Source organism: Bos indicus x Bos taurus, chromosome 14 (assembly GCF_003369695.1).
Source record: "Bos indicus x Bos taurus breed Angus x Brahman F1 hybrid chromosome 14, Bos_hybrid_MaternalHap_v2.0, whole genome shotgun sequence".
NCBI lineage: Eukaryota > Metazoa > Chordata > Mammalia > Artiodactyla > Bovidae > Bos > Bos indicus x Bos taurus.
The window spans coordinates 31,521,200-31,541,301 of NC_040089.1; the positions used below are offsets into that span (position 1 = coordinate 31,521,200).

Here is a 20,102-nt window from a genome sequence, read left to right on the forward strand (position 1 = left end):
TTCTTCTTCTGGGAGTGAGAAGCTTGTTTCATATTTTAGTTTAACTGTGCTGTTGTTCTAAGTCTGAGACCCTGAACCTGGATAAGATTTCAGTAATTTTGAATGCAATTTTTCTTCTGTGGTGTTTTGTACCTCACAGTTTCTCTTCTCTCTTATTGGAGTTTTAATTAATAATTTATGTGCTTTCTAACATGATTAGGAGACTAGTTCTAATGCAAGGAATTTTCAGAATATAAATAGAATAGATGTAAAAGCAATTTCTTATATTCTTTGTGAAAAGGTTCATTTTTTTAATGAATCAGTATCTTAAACATTTTTGAAATCTACAAAAATGAATTTATAAGGATAGTTTCTTTGTGTATTTACTTTTCAGAATATAAATTTGTTAAAATGTTTCTGAAAGCAGTGTCTGAAAAAGCTTTCTTAAAACTTTTCTAGCTTTGATATTTATTGAGACTACTGGGTACTGTGCTGGGCTCAGAGAATATAGCCATGGTCTAGACAGATGTGATGCTTTCTCCCGTGGGCTCAGTGTGTGTAATGAGAAACAGTGTGTATCTTAATCTATGCCATATGGGTCATCCTAATTAGAGGAATCGGATATAATGACTTGCCCAAGACAGTCTTGATTTTCTTGTTGTTCCAGTGTCTCATCTGGTTTAGCATTTGCCCTGGACAAAGGTATCCTGGTGGAAATGATAAATAACACGGACACCATAATTATAAAATAATTGTATTCATATAGCTAACATTTATTGTGTGCTAACTATGGGTGAGGCATAAAGTCTTTAGCGGTTACACTGATACTTCACATCATGAATCTATGAGATAAGTACTGTTGTCATTTTCCAAACGAGTAAACTGGTACATAGTGACGTTAAGTATGAGACTTAGGTGACAGAATAGCAGAACTAGGCTTTGACCCCTGGCAACCTGAATCCAGTGTTTATTCTCTTAACTATCTTTCCTTCCATAGTACCTGCCATGTACAAGGTGCTGTGCCAAGGACTTTACATGTATGATAGCATTTAATCATAAAATCCCAGTGAAGTAGGCAGAATTTTTGTCTGTTTTACAGATTCCAAAAATGAGGCTTACAGGGTTAAGTAAATCGTCCAGGCATGTACAGGATTGGATTCATGTGTCCAGCTCCACATTTTATGCCCTTAACCATTCTTTAGTACTAGGACTGACAGGTTTAGGAGGGAGTTATTAGATAGCTTTAAATATAGCTTTATTATGATTTCTACTCACTCCAGTGTTATTGCCTGGAGAATCCTAGGGACAGCGTGAGCCTGGTGGGCTGCCATCTATGGGGTCGCACAGAGTTGGACACGACTGAAGCAACTTAAGCAGCAGCATTATGATTTCTAATACTATAGCAGATAGATAATAATCTTCAAGTCTTTAGGTCAAGTATCACCTATTCATTCAGGCCTTGCAGTTCCTCCGTTATCATTTCTGGGCCTCCTTACAGTTGTTCTTTTTTTTTTCCTGTTTCTCCTCTGTATCACTCACTACATATAACATAATCTAATTGTGTGTTGTATTTATTGTTTGTTATCACAGTAGTTTATAAGCTCTGATGGCAGAGATCCTTTAGTATTTCTTCACTTACCTGTTTTTGATGCCTAGGACAATATCTGGTGGGAACTCAGTGAATATTTGTTGATAAATCAGTGAGCTAAATAATAGAACATTGCAGCACTAATAAATACCTTTGAGTAATTCCTCAAACCTTACACTTAAATTTTGTTTTAAACATACTGAAATTAATTGTACATTTTTGGAATTTTTTTCCCCCACTGCTTTGTAAATATTATGTCTCTTTCAGGGAAAAGCATCAGAGAAGCTTTCTGAAAACAGTAAAATATTAATTTCCATGGCTAAGGAAAACATACCACCTAACAGTCAACAGACAAGGCGTTCTTTAGGTATGCTAAACTGAATTTAAGATATTCTTAGCAGGCTGTCATGAAGGAGCTTTGTCTTGTCAGAAAAAAGGACAATTTTTGAATTCTAGTAACTCCTTCCTTTCTGGAATCTTATATGTGACATTGTGGTCTACATATGAAATATAATGTATACTGAGAAACTTGTTCTCATTGTAACTGTTATTGTCTTGGTTATGATTTATGGAAATCATAGCCATAAGTAGGTATCATAATTGAAAATTTTGAATGGAAATTGTGTGAGAAAGTGTTAACTGTTGAATAATGGTGGACTTGCTTTTATTTAAAAATCAAAGAACTATGCTTAAAAGATAGAAAATATTACTGATGACTATTTTGAAATTGTAAATAAGTTAATATTTAGCTATATTGAGTCTTTGATTATGGTTTGGTGTGAAAATATTTGGGATACTACCTCATTTTAGCTTTTTGGTAGGTGTATTTTTTTTTTTTTTAAAGAAAATATATGAATATTTAAAAATTACCTTGTGAATTACTGATGATAACTGAACCTTTTTCACATTAAAGGAGTCAAATATGATTAATCCATTTGGTTAAAGCATTTCTCATGTGGATGACTTTTCATGGCCATGAGTATACTCCTAAGTTGTTAGTTGCTTTGCATTTGTATTCTGCTAGGAGTACATGGGGATGTTGGCCAAAAGACTGCTGAATAGTTTAGTGGGCTCTCTATCTCTACTAGAAGAATGCCATACTTTTAGTATCATATATATAGAAAACCTTTTCCATTCTGAGTCTGTTACAAATTATTGGCTAATATACAGCTTTTGCAGAGAAGGCAATGGCACCCCACTCCAGTAGTCTTGCCTGGAAAGTCCCATGGACAGAGGAGCCAGCCTACCAGTAGGCTGCAGTCCATGGGGTCACTAAGAGTTGGACACGACTGAGCGACTTCACTTTCACTTTTCACTTTCATGCATTAGAGAAAGAAATGACAGCCCACTCCAGTGTTCTTGCTTGGAGTATCCCAGGGACGGGGGAGCCTGGTGGGCTGCCGTCTATGGGGTCGCACAGGGTTGAACACGACTGAAGTGACTTAGCAGCAGCAGCATACAGCTTTTGAAGGAGGAAATAGCAACCCACTCCGGTATTCTTGCCTGGAAAAATCCCATGGACAGAGGAGCCTGGAGGGTTATATAGTTCATTGGGGTTGCAGAGAGTCAGACACGACTGAGCACGCACACATGCCTGCAGCTTTAGTGAACTAAGTATTATATTTTGGTTAAGTGCCTTAATCTCTAAGGCACTCAGTTTCTTTATAACATAAAGAGGTTAGATTATCTTCTAGCCCTAAAATTTTATGAATTGAAAATTTAATTATTCTGAGAGAGTTTTTTGAAAGTTTGATAGTAGGTTCTCTCAAGCACTAAGGTGAATCACTGACTTTCTGGAGTTATGAGTTGCTTTGGAATGTGGCTGTCATGCCTTTGCAACCTGGCATCAATTATTTAAGCTCTTTGTTTCCTCATCTTAAGAATTGTGTCTATCTTAAAAGGTTATTGTGGCAATAGTTGAATATGTATGAAAAGATGATTGGTGCATTATTGATGGACAGTAAATATTAATTTCCATGACTTTTTACATTTTTAAACTAGGTTTTTTATTTATTTTTTTTAAATTAGGGCCGCCCGGCCTCCGCGCAGCCCGGGCCCGGCGGGGGAGGCGCCGAGTGGCACATCGCGGGCGCTCGCCCGCCCCGCGCCGCCCCCCCACGCGCCGCCCCCCCACGCGCCGCCCCCCCACGCGCCGCCCCCCCACGCGCCGCCCCCCACGCGCCGCCGCCCCCCCGGCCCCCCTGCCCGGCCGCGGCAGCCATGGCCGCGCGCTCAGGTTTTTTATTTTTAAGAACTATATTAAAACTTATTCTTTATTACATTCACAAATCATGTAGAGTTTAAAGTCCAACTTAACAGATAATGACTTCTCCCTCTTCCCTAACTGGTATCCCTTATTCATTCACAGGACTTTATTTACCATTAGTGTGCTCATTACTCCTTAATCTCTATCCTAATTCCAGTTTCTTTGGTGAACTCCAGACCTATATGTCTAATGTTTTAATGACATCTGTACTTGGATGTCTTGGACTCAGAATCAACATGTGCAAAATTAACTTGACTCCTTTCAAACTTAAGTGAGCTGGTTTTGTGGTCATCTTTGACCTTTTTCCCCTTTTTGTATCCCACAGCGAATAATTACATAGTTCAGAGATTCTAACATCTAAACCTCAAATAAGTTGACTTTTCTCTAATTCCATAGAGATCATTTTATGTAGGCGTCCATTGGCTTTCACTTAGATTTTTCTTTCTAGTGTTCTTTTTGTTGTACAATCTAGCCTTCTCTATTAAGTCTCTGCACTGCCAGTTGATGTCCTCCCCCAAACCGAATCTGATCATGTTAGTCTCTATTTCAAACCCTTCAATGGATTCTTGTTTCCGTTACGGTGATTTTACTCTTTTATTACCTTTACCAGATTGTGTTGGCCATCCCTACCTTATACTCCTGTGACATTGGCTCTTCCCTTGAAGAACAGTTTTGAACTCGTTCAGCTCTCTATTTTACCCCAATAGCACCCCAGCTTTTCTGCCATTGTACGTTCATTGCTTAACACAGTGTCTGGCACTTTGGTGTTTAGAAAAGATATTTTGAATGAATGAAGTTCCCATGGCAAAAATAAGCAATTTTTTAGGTGTATGGAATTTAATTTTCTGGATTATTTTTTTTAATTGCCAACTGAAGTATAATTATTTTTGATGCACATTGAATCTTTCTAAAGAATAATAATTTGATTTTGTATCTTCGAGCATTCAGTTACTGATTTCTTGCCTGGATAATTGTGGTCTTAAGATTAGGACAAATATTTAATTTTTGATGTTAGGAAAAATGTAAAGTAACTTGGCAACAGTTTTCTGTAAGTGATTCGAGGAATTATAAAACAAACTGGTCTAAAATTTATACGTTGAATTAAGCTCAGTGACACCATACTTTGAGTAATTAAGCATAGTAGCTATCAGTGATAGGTAAACTGGCAATATTTGTTTTAGCCAACGAAGACTGTCTATTAATAGCTCATTGTACAGCTGTCACGTACTGCTGCTGCTGCTAAGTCTCTTCAGTCGTGTCCGACCCTGTGCGACCCCATAGACGGCAGCCCACCAGGCTCCCCTATCCCTGGGATTCTCCAGGCAAGAACACTGGAGTGGGTTGCCATTTCCTTCTCCAATGCATGAAAGTGAAAAGTGAAAGTGAAGTCGCTCAGTCATGTCCGACTCTTAGCGACCCCATGTACCACTACATTTTTATGATTATGTAAATTCATTTCTGTTAGACGATGATATTCATGGATAATGCTTATCCATGTAGCTCCTTCTTCCACCATTTATACCTCTGAGCAAAGGATTTGAGGAGTGTTAAGACTTCTGCAAGTCTTAATCTACAAGACTTCGCTTACTTCAAATACCAGGTGCAAGTGTGGGGTTCACGGGCCATCCTTCCTTCAGATGAACTGTTTCTACCACCTCAAGTTTGATAACTCTCTAGATGACTCCCAGAGCTCAGGAGAGTGCTGTATTTATCATTACCGGTTTATTACAGCAAAAGGATACAGATCAGCCAGGCAAAGGAAGAAACATACAAAACAGGGCCTGGTCTGGGAGGGTCCGAACGTGAAGGTTCCATCAGCCTCAGGGATGTGTTACCCTCCTAGCACATTAATAGGTGACAGTATAGAGTACTGCCACCTAGGAAGCTCACCTGAGCTTTGGTGTCTAGAATTTTTACAGGGGTTTCGTTGTATAAGCATGAATGATTTTGTCACTGTCCATGTGGCTCATTCTCTCCAGACCTCCTGCTTTCCTGAGGTCAGGCTGATGTCACATGGGTCAATGGGCCAACACTCCAATTACATGTTTGATCTTTTTGGTGTGAACAGTCCCTATCTGTATTATCTCTTTAGCTTAAACCATCTAGGGACTCATTGTGAGTCACCTTATTAGTATCAACTTAGAGGTTTGTTCTGGGGACCTGTCATGAGTAACATATGATCTCATGACTCAGAAGATTCCAAGAATTTAGACGTTACCTCCCAGAGACAGAGGCTAGCTAGATTCTTTCTTATACACAGCATGTGCATGGCTTAGTTAATATATGCTGATGAAATGGTGTCATTGATAAGGAGTTGGTTAGAATTATTTAGATTTAATGAAATTATGAGAAAATCGGCTGAAAACAGTCTGTAAAAGCAAATGCTGTTTTCCATTTCCCTAAACCATTTCTAGGCATAATACTTGTTATTATTTTATTTAAAAGTCCTAAACCTTTCTGACCAGCTCATTTTCATGTTTCATAAGCATTATTGATGAGAAATGCTTCCTTTAATCTTTTAAATTTAGTTCTGTTATACCTCAGTCAAAGATCATCCCCTCATCCTGTCTCTTCTTTAGAGAAGTCGAACATTTCCTTTTAGATTGGTTGAGGATTATTCTTTTCATTTTGATGTTTTATATCCTGGAAGACATTTTTAATAAGTAATACAGTAAATACTTTCAACGTTTTTTTTGTATGTGTGTATTTTGACTTTACATCCATAGATTTTGTACCGCTTTTAAAGTGTAGTTCCTGGCTCAATGATAGGGATGAGAGCATTGCTGTATTTAAGGGTTTTCCCCCCTTTGTTTTTCATTAAAGAAATAAAGGAAAACGTGCACATGGTAAAAAAAAAAAAAAAAATTGACACAGAAGTATATAGCATGAGAATTGATGATCCTCCTAACCTTGTCCTCTGGTTATTTAGCAGTTTCTTGTATACAGTTTCATGACTAGACTGCACACATGTGTATAACCCTCTCTTCTTTTTCTGTATATGGTAGCATAAATCCTGTTGTGCGTTTGAAGATACCACCATTTACAGTATAGGGGCATGACCATGACCTCTTGAGATTAAAAAGAACCTTGCTGTTTATTGACAGACCTGGAACAGTTATTGTCTGCTGCTAGGGTTTCCACTGCAGACTGGCTGTTGGTTGCTGTCTGAAACTTAGCTTGTAAATAGTTTCTTACACTGATAAAAAGAATGGGTCATTGTGCCTAAACTTTATATAAACCATATGGTTTATGTAGAGTACCTGCTTTCTGTCTGTAGAGTCTGGAATTTTGTTACGTACTAGGCAGAGGGTGCCTGAGTGACCAGCTCCTATTAAAAACCCTGGGCACTGAGTAGGGAGCTTCCCTGGGAGACAACACTTCACGTGTGCTGTCACGGCTTGTTGTGCAAGAATTAGGCACGTCCTGTATGATTCCACTGGGGAAGAACTCTTGAAGTTTGAACCTAGTTTACCCTGGACAGTGCCACATTCCTGTTAGTTTTGCTTTGTATCCTTTCAGGGTAATAAACCATAATTGTGAGTATAATGGCTTCTGCATTCTATGAGTCCTGTCAAGTCAACAAACCTGGGGGTGGCTTTGAAGACTCCCAACACAGTCCTTTTCAGTCTTTATTTTTTCTGGTTCCTTTCTCTCTCCCTCACCTCTAAACTTTGGATACTCCAGAATCCATCTTTAATGTTTGTAGGCCCTAGGTGTTTTTTATCCATCCGCCATTTCTAGGCAGTATCTCTCACTCATATCAAAGTGCCATTGATTTCAGGCTCCAGAACCTCCAAAATTTATTTTAGTTTTCATTCTTAGAAGTCAAGTAAATCTGCAAGCAAAAAGTTTGCAGATTATTGAAGTAAGAAAAAATTTTATTCTTGTTACTAGAAATTAGTATGATTTTTAAAAATTATTCTAAATACAGTTGTGCTTATGGAAATTTGGAAAAGAATTATAAGGAAGGAAAATTACATTGCTGCAATTTAAAAATAATATCAGCAAAGAAACAACAGCAGAGTTTCATATTGCAGCGTCATTCTAGGGTTTAACTAAAAAAGATTTTGGATATTAGACAAAATATAAGAAAATTGTTTTTACTAATTTTTAGTAGTACTTTTAATTGTCACTCCTTGTAGCATATGTGGTCTTGAGTGAGTGAAGTCGCTCAGTCATGTCCGACTCTTTTCGACCCCATGGACTGTAGTCCCCCAGGCTCCTCCATCCATGAGATTCTCCAGGCAAGAATACTGGAGTGGGTTGCCATTTCCTTCTCCGGTTTCTCTTATTCAAAGCTAAATCCCAAACATTCTGCCTCTTTGTTGTAGTTTGTACAAGTCAAATGGGTCCTTTGTAATGATGTCTTTTAGCTGAAGTTCTCCTCAAAGTGTTTGCATCTCTTGATAAGTCATTTGCTTATGGAAAGGCTTAGTATTATTTCCTATAATTTGTCCTTTGATTATTTTGATGTAATACTTTTTGATGGTAATATAATACTGAAAAGAAGAAACTAAGTGTTCCATGGTAATCTGTAAAGTATTTACTATGAGTGCTATTTAGAAAATTAAAACTAATTTTTAAAAGATTACACACTGTGGTTTTAAATATTTAACCCATAGCCACTATGGAAACCAGATACTTTTAATTGCTCTAGCTCTGAAGCATAATGTTAACTTAGAGTCACTGATGTTGTATTTGGTGAAGTGACATCACTTCAACTGACCCTAAGGTGACACTGATGCTTTACTTGCCCCTGGAACAATCAGAAGACAACTGCCCTGAAAAAGTAAGTTCACCATATTTTTCAGTTCCTTAAGTCAGTTAGGATCCCATTGTTAATACTTAAAGTCCACAGAATATTTAAATTGTTCTATACAGTTCTTAATTTTAGGTCTATGACCTACCTCTAATATTGTAAAATATTGGTACCAGATAACAAAAATAATTAAAAACTAAGTATTTTCTGTTGACTGAACATTTAGTTAATAAAATTTTAGATAATTCTGAAGGTATTATGTATTCTCACTCATTTTTTAAGACAGTTATTACAAATACTATTTGAATCAATAGTAAAAAGCAGATACTCATGATAAACTTCATATGAATAGTAATTATAGATGAAAATGAACCATACTTTTCTTTATTTTCTTTCATATAAACCCACCAAGCAGAGTTGAAAATCAGCAGTAAAAGCCACCTTAAATACATGACTTAAAAAGATGTAAATTACTTGTTCTGCTGAGTAGGAAAGCTGAGCACATTGGGGGGCATCATCCTTCTAGCATTGTTTTCTTTTCCTCCTTGACACAATAATGCATCCATTGTGACCCTGTGTAACTAGAGACATGTAACTCTGGTTACTAGTCATTATGCTTACTCTTTCTATGCAATTATACTCCTAAAAGCAGAAATGAAATACTAAGAATAGTGTTTTTCTTCTTAATCTTTCTCTTACTCAGGCATTCATTCATATATACATTTATTGTAAAGTTGAATAAAGCGTGGACCATGCATTCATGGATTTTATAGTTTAATTTCATGTCTGAAATTCCTTTCTGAATGTGAGAAGCAAGCCATTTTTCTCTTAGGCTTAAATTCTGTCTCTTTGAAAATAGGTTTTTAAATTTTCTTTGTGAGGAAAGAATGTCTTTCTCAGATGAATTTATATGGAATGCTTTAGATTCTTCTGGAAGAGAATTGGGAGCATGAGTAAGAGGTGTCTTTAAGGAGTCCTCTGTCATACCCTCGTCATTAGGAGTTAAGTAGGCCAGGAGTGTTTATGAAGAGAATTCGGGTTTTTATGGTAGGAAGGGGAATTTAGTATTACATAAAAATCAATTGACATTCATTTATATTTATACTACTTTGGTTTTATTTTTGCTCCTGAAACATTTTAGTGATGTAACAAAGCAGTGATACGACCAGTCATGAAAAGTTTCCATCATTTAGATGCATTATGAGGAATAAGGCAGAAAAAATGGTAATATCCTTGTTGGTGTATTACTTACAGTCAGTTGTTTCATCTGTATTTCTTGTAGCTGACTTTGAGGAAAATTAATTTTGTTCAGAAATAATATTTTATACTTTAGTATTGCTTGTTGCTGCTGCTGCTAAGTCGCTTCAGTCGTGTCCGACTCTGTGTGACCCCATAGATGGCAGCCCACCAGGCTTCCCCGTCCCTGGGATTCTCCAGGCAAGAACACTGAAGTGGGTTGCCATTTCCTTCCCCAATGCATGAAAGTAAAAAAGTGAAAGTGAAGTTGCTAAGTCGTGTCCGACTCTTAGCGACCCCATGGACTGCCGCCTACCAGCCTCCTCTGTCCATGGGATTTTCCAGGCAAGAGTATTGGAGTGGGGTGCCATTGCCTTCTCCGTTAGTATTGCCTAGTAGGACTAAAAAAGCGAAAGAGGCTTCAGAAATTGAAACACTTATGTGATATCGGTGCTTGACATAGTGTTTTAGTATTAAAAATATTTTTAAAGTATATAATTTGATTTTAATTGTTTTATTAAGATACAATTTACATACCATAGAGTTTACCCATTTAAATTGTACAATTCAGTGGTCTTCAGTGTATTTACAAGTTGTGCAGCCATCGCTATGGTCATCACCCCAAAATGTAATTCGATTTTTGAACTCTTGCATAAGAAGGCCCTACTCAAAATGGAAGTTTTTCTTAGAAAACTAAGATTCTTCTACAGAATTTCTATTTGGAATGACAAAACTCTAGAAATGGATAGTGGTAATGATTGCACAACATTTTCAATGTACTTAATACCAGTGAACTGTATGCCTGAAAATGGTTAAAATGTCTGTTTTACCACAATAAAAATTAATATCCATTTATATGAAATCAGAATTGGCAACTTTAAAATTTTTTGGAAATTTCAGCCTAAACCATGCATGGCTGGTTTTTTCAGACATGTTATATTCAATATCCTGTGATAAACCATAATGGAAAGGAATACGAAAAACTCCCTGGGTTGGGAAGATCCCCTGGAGAAGGGAAAGGCTACCCACTCCAGTATTCTGGCCTAGAGAATTCCATGGACTATACAGTCCATGGGGTCGTAAAGAGTCGGACATGACTGAGCGACTTCACTTTCATTTTTACATGTATATGTGTAACTAAATAACTTTGCTGTACAGCAGAAATTAGCACAACATTGTAAATCAGCTATACCTCAATTAAAAAATTGTTATGACACATATTCTTTTATGTTAGAATATCACATTATTAATTTTCACAGACTGAAAGACACATATTAAAGTTGTTGTAGGTATTTTAAAAGAAATTTCAGCAGAATTAAAAGAAGAAGTAAAGGTAATTGGCTTTTCTTTGCTTTAATTTTGCTGTCCTTCAAAAAGCGAGATGGGAGGGACTTCCCTGGCAGTCCAGTGGTTGAGACCTCACCTTCCAATCTAGGGGGTGTGGGAACAGATCCCTGTTTGGGGAGCTGGCATCCTGCAAGCCTTGCAGCCAAAAAACCAGAGATAGAGCAGAGACAATGTTGTAACAAGTTCAATAAAGACTTTAAAAATGGTCCATGTCAAAAAAAAAAAAAAAAAAAGAAAAGCAAGATGGCAAACAATGCAGAGCCATCTATCTAAAGGGGGAAGAACTAAATATAACACACACCCACATAGTACTATGAAGACACCTTTTATAGATGTATTAAAAACCTTTGGAAGAAGACACAGATACAGCAGTGTTGGTTGTTCTGGGCGGGAGAAGTGGGTGGGAGGGATATTTTCCATTGTTTGAATGTGTTACCTATTGAAACATTTCAAATAAAAAATTTATTATCCTGATCCAAGTCTCAGAATCCACATGACTGTGTTCCTTCCTACTGTGCTTTGTTATAAGACACTGCATTGAAATTGAGATTGGGTTGCAATGAGCTACATTGCTTAAGAAGTTGTTTTCTTTCTAGGAATTGATTATGGATTAAGTTTACCACTTGGGGAAGACTATGAACAGAAGAAACATAAACTGAAAGAAGAATTGCGACAAGATTACAGACGCTATCTTACTCAGGTAATGAGTTCTAGTAACTTGTTTGGTTTTGTGCTTTAGAATTTACCTCCTGAATTTATTTTCATAAGATTTTTTAGTCATATACATTAATATTTACATTTTTAGGGGTATCTAGCAATGTACTGCAGCGAAAGTTAAGTGATACATATGACACTGATAGAGAAAAAAATGATTCTGAGCATTGGTGCCATGAAATAACAGACTCTTGACCTTTTAAGGAGGACAGTGGGTTCTAATTTTAAATGAGATTGTAAGTTCTTGTTGTTCATGTTTTTTGTAAAGTAGTCATGGTGTAAAATAGCCCAGCCTACTACTCTCTTCCCCTCAACCATGTATTAAAATGACATGTGGAGTTCTAGTTTCTAATTATTTTCTTAAGAACTAAGCTTATAAAACGTCATTCAGCATATTTCCTTAACTATCAGGTTTTGCTTTATGGTTTAATCTATTTACTTAGTGGAACTCTTGTTTTAAGTATTTTTTGTTAAATTATATGATAACTAATTATTATAAGTTTTAAAATGTAGTTTACTAGGTTATAAATGTATCTAAAACAGTCATCATGTTTCTAGTCATCCCAAGAGATTCTTTAGTTTCTTCCTGCTTTGTAATGTTTATTCCACATGTATGAATCGTCTCTTATTCATTCTGATTTGACATAAAGAGAAAGGACTTTGAATACATTTTACCAATGGTTTGTTTCCCTTGACTTTAGGGTATTACACAAGCAAAAAGAAAGGTAGGGTTGCCTGCAAAATGTTCTTCTTTACTGTTTTGTTTTAGATCCAGTAGCTTGTGATTATTTGCATATATGATATTGTTGTTCGCAAACTAATAAAAATAACTTCATTTGTGATTCAGAGACTTTTTAATGGCACCGTTTTGGATCCTTGCTTTTAGCAAAATGACACTCTATACATTGTACATTTCCATTAGTGCAATCAAGCATTCTTTTTGATTCCTGCTTTGCATTTGTTTTTGTTGCTTTCTTATGCATCTTTTAGAAATATTCTGCAGCTATTGTAAATTCATTTGTTCTCAGCATGCACGTTTTTGTTCTTCAAATTAATTATAATTGTACTAGTTGCATTAAGATTAATAAAACGACAGAATATTTAAGATACTCTAAGATATTTTTGAACTGTTTGTTGTCAGTCTGGATTACTCGATATTTTGGTTCCCAAACCTGTGGATTACATTTGCAAACATATATTGGAAAATGACTATTTTTAAAATGAATCTCACACATCCATTTATCTTTCAGCCAACACTTTTTAAACACTTGTCATGGAGATGAATCTGGTATGAATTTTGTCTTCAAGGGGCTTAGAATCTAGTTGTAGAGATAACATTTATACAATTCAGACAGTGATAACTCTTAACAAGGCAGGTACTGTAATGATCAGGAAAGGCCTCCAGATTTTTGACTGATCTCCTTGCCCTGATTCTCAGCCCATTCTCCATAATACTTTCCAGCATGATCTTGTCCCTTACCAGTTGAAATCCTTCTGTGTCTCCTCTCTGCCTTCAGGATAAAAATCCAGATTCCTTAGCATGACATGAGTAGTCTCTTCACGATCTAGCCTGCCTCCCTGGCCTTGAGCCTCATTGTCCTCTCCCCTTCCCTACCGCTCCTTGGCTGAGGTTTTCCTTTAGTATCTGCTATAGTCCGTGGGGCCGCAAGAGTTGGACAAAACCTGCGACTAAACCACCACCACTTTCACTTGTGGATTTTACATTATTTTATAGACACAACGTTTTTAAAAAAGAATGGCACTGGAAGGTATAAGAAGAAATTGCCTTTATGAAAGAGAAGAATTGAGGAGCACAAATCTTTAAATGTAAAGGGCTGTGAAGGAATTTTTGGTCTTACATCATAAAGAATATAGTTGTGGTAGAGGAACAGTAGTTCCTTAATATGACAAAGACAATTTTTGGTTGACATCTGAGAAAGCGGGAGTGGAGAGGAAAGCAAGGGAAAAAGAAAATTATGTAGGATATGGGGAGGCGGCTGCCATGGCTTCCTTGACCCCTGGAATATGTACAGTTTCCAAGTCCCATTCTCTCTGGATTTCTTGTGGCTTCCAGACTTTTGCAAGAGTATTAACTTTAAAAAATGATCAAATCTTAAAGTTCTGCCAAGAAGAGCCACTTAAACAGTTAACTACCATCTTTCTAGTCTTTAGAATAAAAAACACTTGGCCATCTAAACACAAAAAGAACATATTCTCAGAAGAAGTTTTTAAACTGAGTCAGTAAATTATTTCCAGCCCAGATCTCTCTCCTGAACCTCAGACTCTTGACATTTTCACTTAGAAATCTAGTGGGAATCTTGTGTTGAGCATGTCTAAAAAGGGAACTCCAGATTTCCAGTCTTTTGACTCCCATCCCCTAGAAGCCTGTAGGCTACCTATAAACTATTCTTTTCATTTTATTTATTTATTTTTTGGCCACAGCACTTACCACCTTCTAACATACTGTAGAATTACTCTTCATTGTGTTTATTATTTCTTGTCAGTTTCCCCTGCTGGAATGTGAACTTTGGGAAGGCAAAGATCTTTTGTTTTCTTCACTGTTAAGTCCCAGATGTGTCGAACAGTGTAGACATTGTTGCACTCAATAATTACTAAATGAATGAGTGAATGATTAAAGTTCAGCAAAGCTCACTGTGTCATTCTTATTACTAGTTTTTTTCATTTTATTGAAAAGTACAGACATCATTCTGGGCCGGCTTTAAAGTTGGGCATGGCTTAATGAAGGAATAAGGATGCAGTATCTCTGTATGCTCAAAATTGGAACTCTGTTTTTTTGATACATGTGTAACTACAAAATGACTAGGTTTACATTGTACTTTGGTATATAGGGATCAGACTGATTCAGGGATCTAGTTGTGTGTCAAATTGTTTCTCTTACTAAATAAGCTTAGAATTTATATAACCACCTTTCAAATTAGCTTTTGTAGCACAGCTTATTTCTAAATTCAGATTAGTCTTTTATCAATTATTTTGTTCCCATGATGTTTTGAGTATAACTCTGTTGCAGTACATTATATTGTAGTTATTTGTTTCCATGTTTGTTTCATCATTTGAATTATAAATCTCTTAAATATAGGGAACATATGCTTATCTTTTTCTCCCTGTCACCTGTAAAAGTAACAGAAAAGTATTAAATTGCTTGTTTTATGAATACAGTAAAGTCATAGAATTAGGTTAATAAGTATTGATTGATTTAATCCTCATTACCTAATAATATAGACGTTGTTATTATTATTGTTTTACAAAGAAACAGAAGCAGATAAATTAAGTAACTTCTCCAGATTATATGACTACTCAGCACCAGTACCAGAAAGTTGGGGATTATATATATTTTTTATAAATCTCTTGTGTTTGTTTTATGGTGTTCAAAGCGATTTTACATTTTTTAAATCCTTCTTGATTGTGTAGCAGCTTTGTTAAGGCAGAACAGATTCCAGTTTCATTTTACAGAAGAAAGTCTGGATCAGAGAGATTAAGTGACTTGCTCAGTGTAGCACAGCTGAAAATTGTTGTAGCTGGTCCAAGAGCCCAGGCCTTTGGATTCCTAGTCTGATGCTCTGTCTGTCACATTGCATTACATAAATGCTTAATGGACAGGAATGGAGAGGCTCAGAAAGAAATAATGTTCATAGTTTATATCTTCTGGCATTTAAATAGATATCCATAATTGCAGAGAAATTAGAAAATTCTCTTTTCTAATTTTGGTATAGTCTTCACACATTTGTAGTTTCTGTCTTCATCTCCATTTCATTCTGTTGCTCTGAATAATGTAATAATTTAGACTATATTAATAGAATGTAAAGCACATTTATGAAGCATTTTATAAAGTCAATTAGGTAATATATTTTTTTAATGTGTGTGTCTATATACAGAAAAATTTTCTATCCACGAGTGAAACAGATCCATCTACTCTGGGAGTTTCCCTTCCTATTGGTGAGAGGTTATCTGCTAAGGTAGGTGGATAGGAATAGTTGTTATGGATAGCAGTTTCTTGAGGCATCAAAATCATGAAAGAGCATATTCTTGATTTAAATGCAAACAAGTTTACGTCATTTTCCATACTTGATTTTTTTCAAAATCTGTTGAGTCTCTAGTGCTGTTTAAAAAATGTTTTGGAATGTTACATTTGTAACCATGTAATTTGCTATATTCCTTTAATATATTAATTGAATATTCAGAATTCATTTTTTAAAGCATTGATTTCTAAGCTATAAAGTTCATGGTATATGAAAAAAATTATCAGTGAGATGAGTGGATGAGAGTATGCTGCTAAGTCACTTCAGTCGTGTCCGACTCTACGTGACCCCATAGACGGCAGCCCATCAGGCTCCCCCGTCCCTGGGATTCTCCAGGCAAGAACACTGGAGTGGATTGCCATTTCCTTCTCCAATGTATGACAGTGAAAAGTGAAAGTGAAGTTGCTCAGTCATGTCTGACCCTCAGCGACACCATGGACTGCAGCCTTCCAGGCTCCTCCGTCCATGGGATTTTCCAGGCAAGAGTACTGGAGTGGGGTGCCATTGCCTTCTCCAGGATGAGAGTATACTGAGCTTTTATATAGGAGACTTTTGGGCTATTTGAATATGTGTTCTATCACAAATAAATGTATATTATCTTAACAGTGGGTAGTGATTAAGCACTGTATTCCTCTTGCAGATATTCAGATTCCCAAGCTAGATCAGAATCATGATATATAAAGCAAATAGACAGTAAGTTTCAAAAGACAGCCTCACTTCTTACAAAACTTTTTTAGATTGTGCTATTTCAATGATGCTAAAATTATTGGGGCTTAAGAACATTTCCTAATACAACATATTTATGTTTCAACAGAACATTGATGTTATAACACTTTAGTTACTATGATAATTTTATGTTTGTATGTTTTAAATAGAACGAAGATCTTTCCTTAAACTTGGGAAGGAAATGGATAGAAGCAGGTCTTTCAAGGGTGAGGTGTGAGGAATTAGAGGCAAGAGATACCCTTGAGAATGAAAGTAGGAAGGTAGCCTGGTCAAGTCTTGGAAACATGCTAATGACAGACCTACTGGCAAACACATTCATGTACTTCCTGGTGGAAGAGATTTATTTATGAATGCTTTTGGCAGAGTGCACCAGGATTCTCTAGGATTGCTGTTGGTAAAAACAAAGCTAGAATTCAGGGACTTACTGGTCACAGGTCCTAAGAAGGTATCATCTAAGTCAAAAAAAAAAAAAGTAAGTGTTTCAAAATCAAAGCCATGCCCTTATGTTAGAGATCTCGTGTGTTAATTGGAACTTAAGCATGTAGTAAACCTTATTTTAATGTGGCCAGAATGGACGAGGGGAAGTGCACTGGTGGTCTCTGATCTCTTCCTGCATCTCCTGTGCCTTACAACTATTCCTGCCTTTGATATTATTAGTAAAGTTTGATGCTGAGTAGGATCTCTGAATTGTATGAGTCTGATTTGACTGTTAGGTACTTTTTCCTAATGTTGAAATTAGCATTGCCTTTTTTTTTTTTTTTTAACATTGCCTTTTGGTTTTCTATTTTAAGGAAAGGTTGAAACTTGAACGTAACAAAGAATACAATCAATTTCTCAGGGATAAGGAAGAATCCACTGAAAAGTTCAGACAGGTAGAAAAGAGTACTGAGGTAGGTTTTGCTTCTAAATAAATCTTTACATGCTGAATATTTGTACTCACTTGAAAATATTTTTATATTATTAAACATTTCACTTAGTTTTTATATAAATATTTAAAAAGTTAAGCCAAACTGAACCAAACACAGGAGAGAGATTTAATTTTGTAAATGGTTTTATCTCATACTGAAGAACTTACTCTGCTTTTTAACTTTAACTTCATGGAGGGGATTTAATTTTAGAGATTGGTTTTAAGTAATGTTTGTTTATATTTTATTTTTAAGTGATTTTTTATACTGAAAAATTTCTAGCTGTATGTATGTATATACATATATATGTAAAGAAATATAACCAAATTTAAGAGTGGTTGAAAAATTTACTGCATCCTATATTCTCTGTGTTGAGAAGGCATTTAATTTGAAATACTCTGAACAAATATTTAACTGCCAAAATATGTGTAAAATCTCCTTGGGATAGTTTATCTTCTCTTTTTGTAACAATCTATACATATTATTGTTGTCTATTTATTTTGTATTTATTAAGTTTTATTAAAGGATAACACTTCCTTGAAGGTTATTTCCTAAAGAAAAGATATTTTTTATGGGTGATTAAGCCTTTGAGTTGAGATGGTAAATAGCTTAAACATCATTTTAGAATTTAATTACCTTTTAGAAGATAGCATCTCATTAAGATTTTTTTCTTCTTTTTTTAATTAACCAGCAGAAGAATCAAAGAAGTAAAAAACCTATCAGTCAGGTTAAACCTGATTTACCTTCACAAATACAATCATCTTTCGAAAATTCAGAGGGTCCTAGAAAAGATGTCTTAACTCCTTCAGAGGCATATGAAGAACTTCTAAACCAAAGACGACTAGAAGAGGACAGGTACCGAAAATTAGATGATGAAATTGAATTAAGGAACAATAGAAGAGTCATTAAAAAGACTGATGAAGAAGTGGGCGTTTCCAGTAAAAAACATCAAAGGTTTGACAGCACGACTGACATTCCAGATAGAAGATTTCACAGGTTTAATGAGGATCTTGCTTTTGATAAACAGTCTTACAGACCAGGCTATGATCCAGAAGTAAGTGAAGACATGGATGAGAGGTTTAGATATGAAAGTGATTTTGATAGAAGACTTTTGAGAGTTTATACAAAAAACAGGTATTTACAACTTCATTTTATTTTCTTTATTTGCTTAATATTACTCTTGTTACTTTTTATCATTATGTTAGATGCTGTTTCATTTGATGTACATATTTGATTAATTTTAGGATGCTATCAGTTTTATACCATAATTTATGTGTCACTGAAGAACAAAGGAAACAACTCATGATAAGGAAAAAGAGACCCAATTAAAAAGCTAGGACACTGAAAGGCTACAACTTCAGAAAAGGGAAATAAACTTTCCCACAGAAAAGGACAGAAAAGAAACTTCCACTTCTCAAACTTGGCACTGAGTGGAGGGAGTTAAAAAGAACTTCCCTGAGAATTTGAAATGTAAGCCAGTACTGATTCAGGTTTTCAGTCTGAATTCATGCTGCAGTATTGTCCAAAACCGGAGAAGGCAATGGCAGCCCACTCCAGTACTCTTGCCTGGAAAATCCCATGGACGGAGGAGCCTGGTGGGCTGCAGTCCATGGGGTCGCTAAGAGTCAGACACGACTGAGCGACTTCACTTTAACTTTTCACTTTCATGCATTGGAGAAGGAAATGGCAACCCACTCCAGTGTTAGTGTTCTTGCCTGGAGAATCCCAGGGACAGAGGAGCCTAGTGGGCTGCCGTCTATGGGGTCACAGAGAGTCGGACAGGACAATTCCAAAACAGCCCTGAGGTGAGAATTCATTAGGAATGATAAGGAAATGATAAGGAAATTCTCACCCTGAGGTGAGAATGAGTTATCTCATTCTCCTAGGGTGCCATGGTGACTGGCATGAGAAAAATAACTTCTCCCTGCAATAATTGACTTACAGCCAGATTCAAGGCTGTTTGAGTTTCAGAAGTTAAAATGTAGGCGGGGGGGGGGGGGGGGGGGGGGGGGGTAGGAGTACTTTATAATAGATGAAATACAGTTCATTCCTTTAATGTTTCTACGCTCTTAAGTACTTTTATCAACATTTTTGCTTTTAAGTTACTTATTGAACATTTATTTAAGTGAAATGGCACTTAATATTTTTGATCAGATTTTTAGGTGCTTTTCAGTTCCTTTGGATGTTGTTTCTGTGATACTATTTGTAATTTATTAATTGCTACAATGGGGTCTTATTAAGTCATTTGTCTTAATACTCAAAACTTGCTTTAATCTAACTTTTGATTTGGAGATAGAAATATGATAGGATCTGATATTTTCATTGACTAGGTAACCTATAGGGATTAAATGTAAATATTGAACAGTTTATGGGACTTGTTTCATTCATTCATCCAAATAGATTATTTTTTAAATATTTTAGAAAAATTTCTGAAACATAATGCTGCATGATTATTATTCTAATTATTAATAATCATATAAAGCCTTTGCAGTTCTTTCTCATCTGCTCTTTATTCTGTAGTTATTACATTCTGCTAATATCCAGT

General features: G+C 35.9%; 1 protein-coding gene across 11 annotated transcripts in view; it reads left to right on the forward strand.

Moving 5' to 3' along the window:
- CSPP1 (centrosome and spindle pole associated protein 1) overlaps positions 1-20,102 on the forward strand; it is a 110,374-nt gene that overhangs the window by 13,936 nt on the left and 76,336 nt on the right. For 6 of the 11 annotated variants that reach the window (XM_027561118.1, XM_027561123.1, XM_027561124.1 and 3 more), the window contains exons 3-8: positions 1,835-1,934; positions 11,772-11,875; positions 12,591-12,614; positions 15,783-15,863; positions 17,444-17,542; positions 18,249-18,691. In XM_027561118.1, coding sequence (XP_027416919.1) covers positions 1,835-1,934; positions 11,772-11,875; positions 12,591-12,614; positions 15,783-15,863; positions 17,444-17,542; positions 18,249-18,691 — 851 coding nt within the window. The remainder of the gene's footprint in view (positions 1-1,834; positions 1,935-11,771; positions 11,876-12,590; positions 12,615-15,782; positions 15,864-17,443; positions 17,543-18,248; positions 18,692-20,102) is intronic. The other 5 variants (XM_027561125.1, XM_027561120.1, XM_027561127.1 and 2 more) reach the window with 3 other exon arrangements.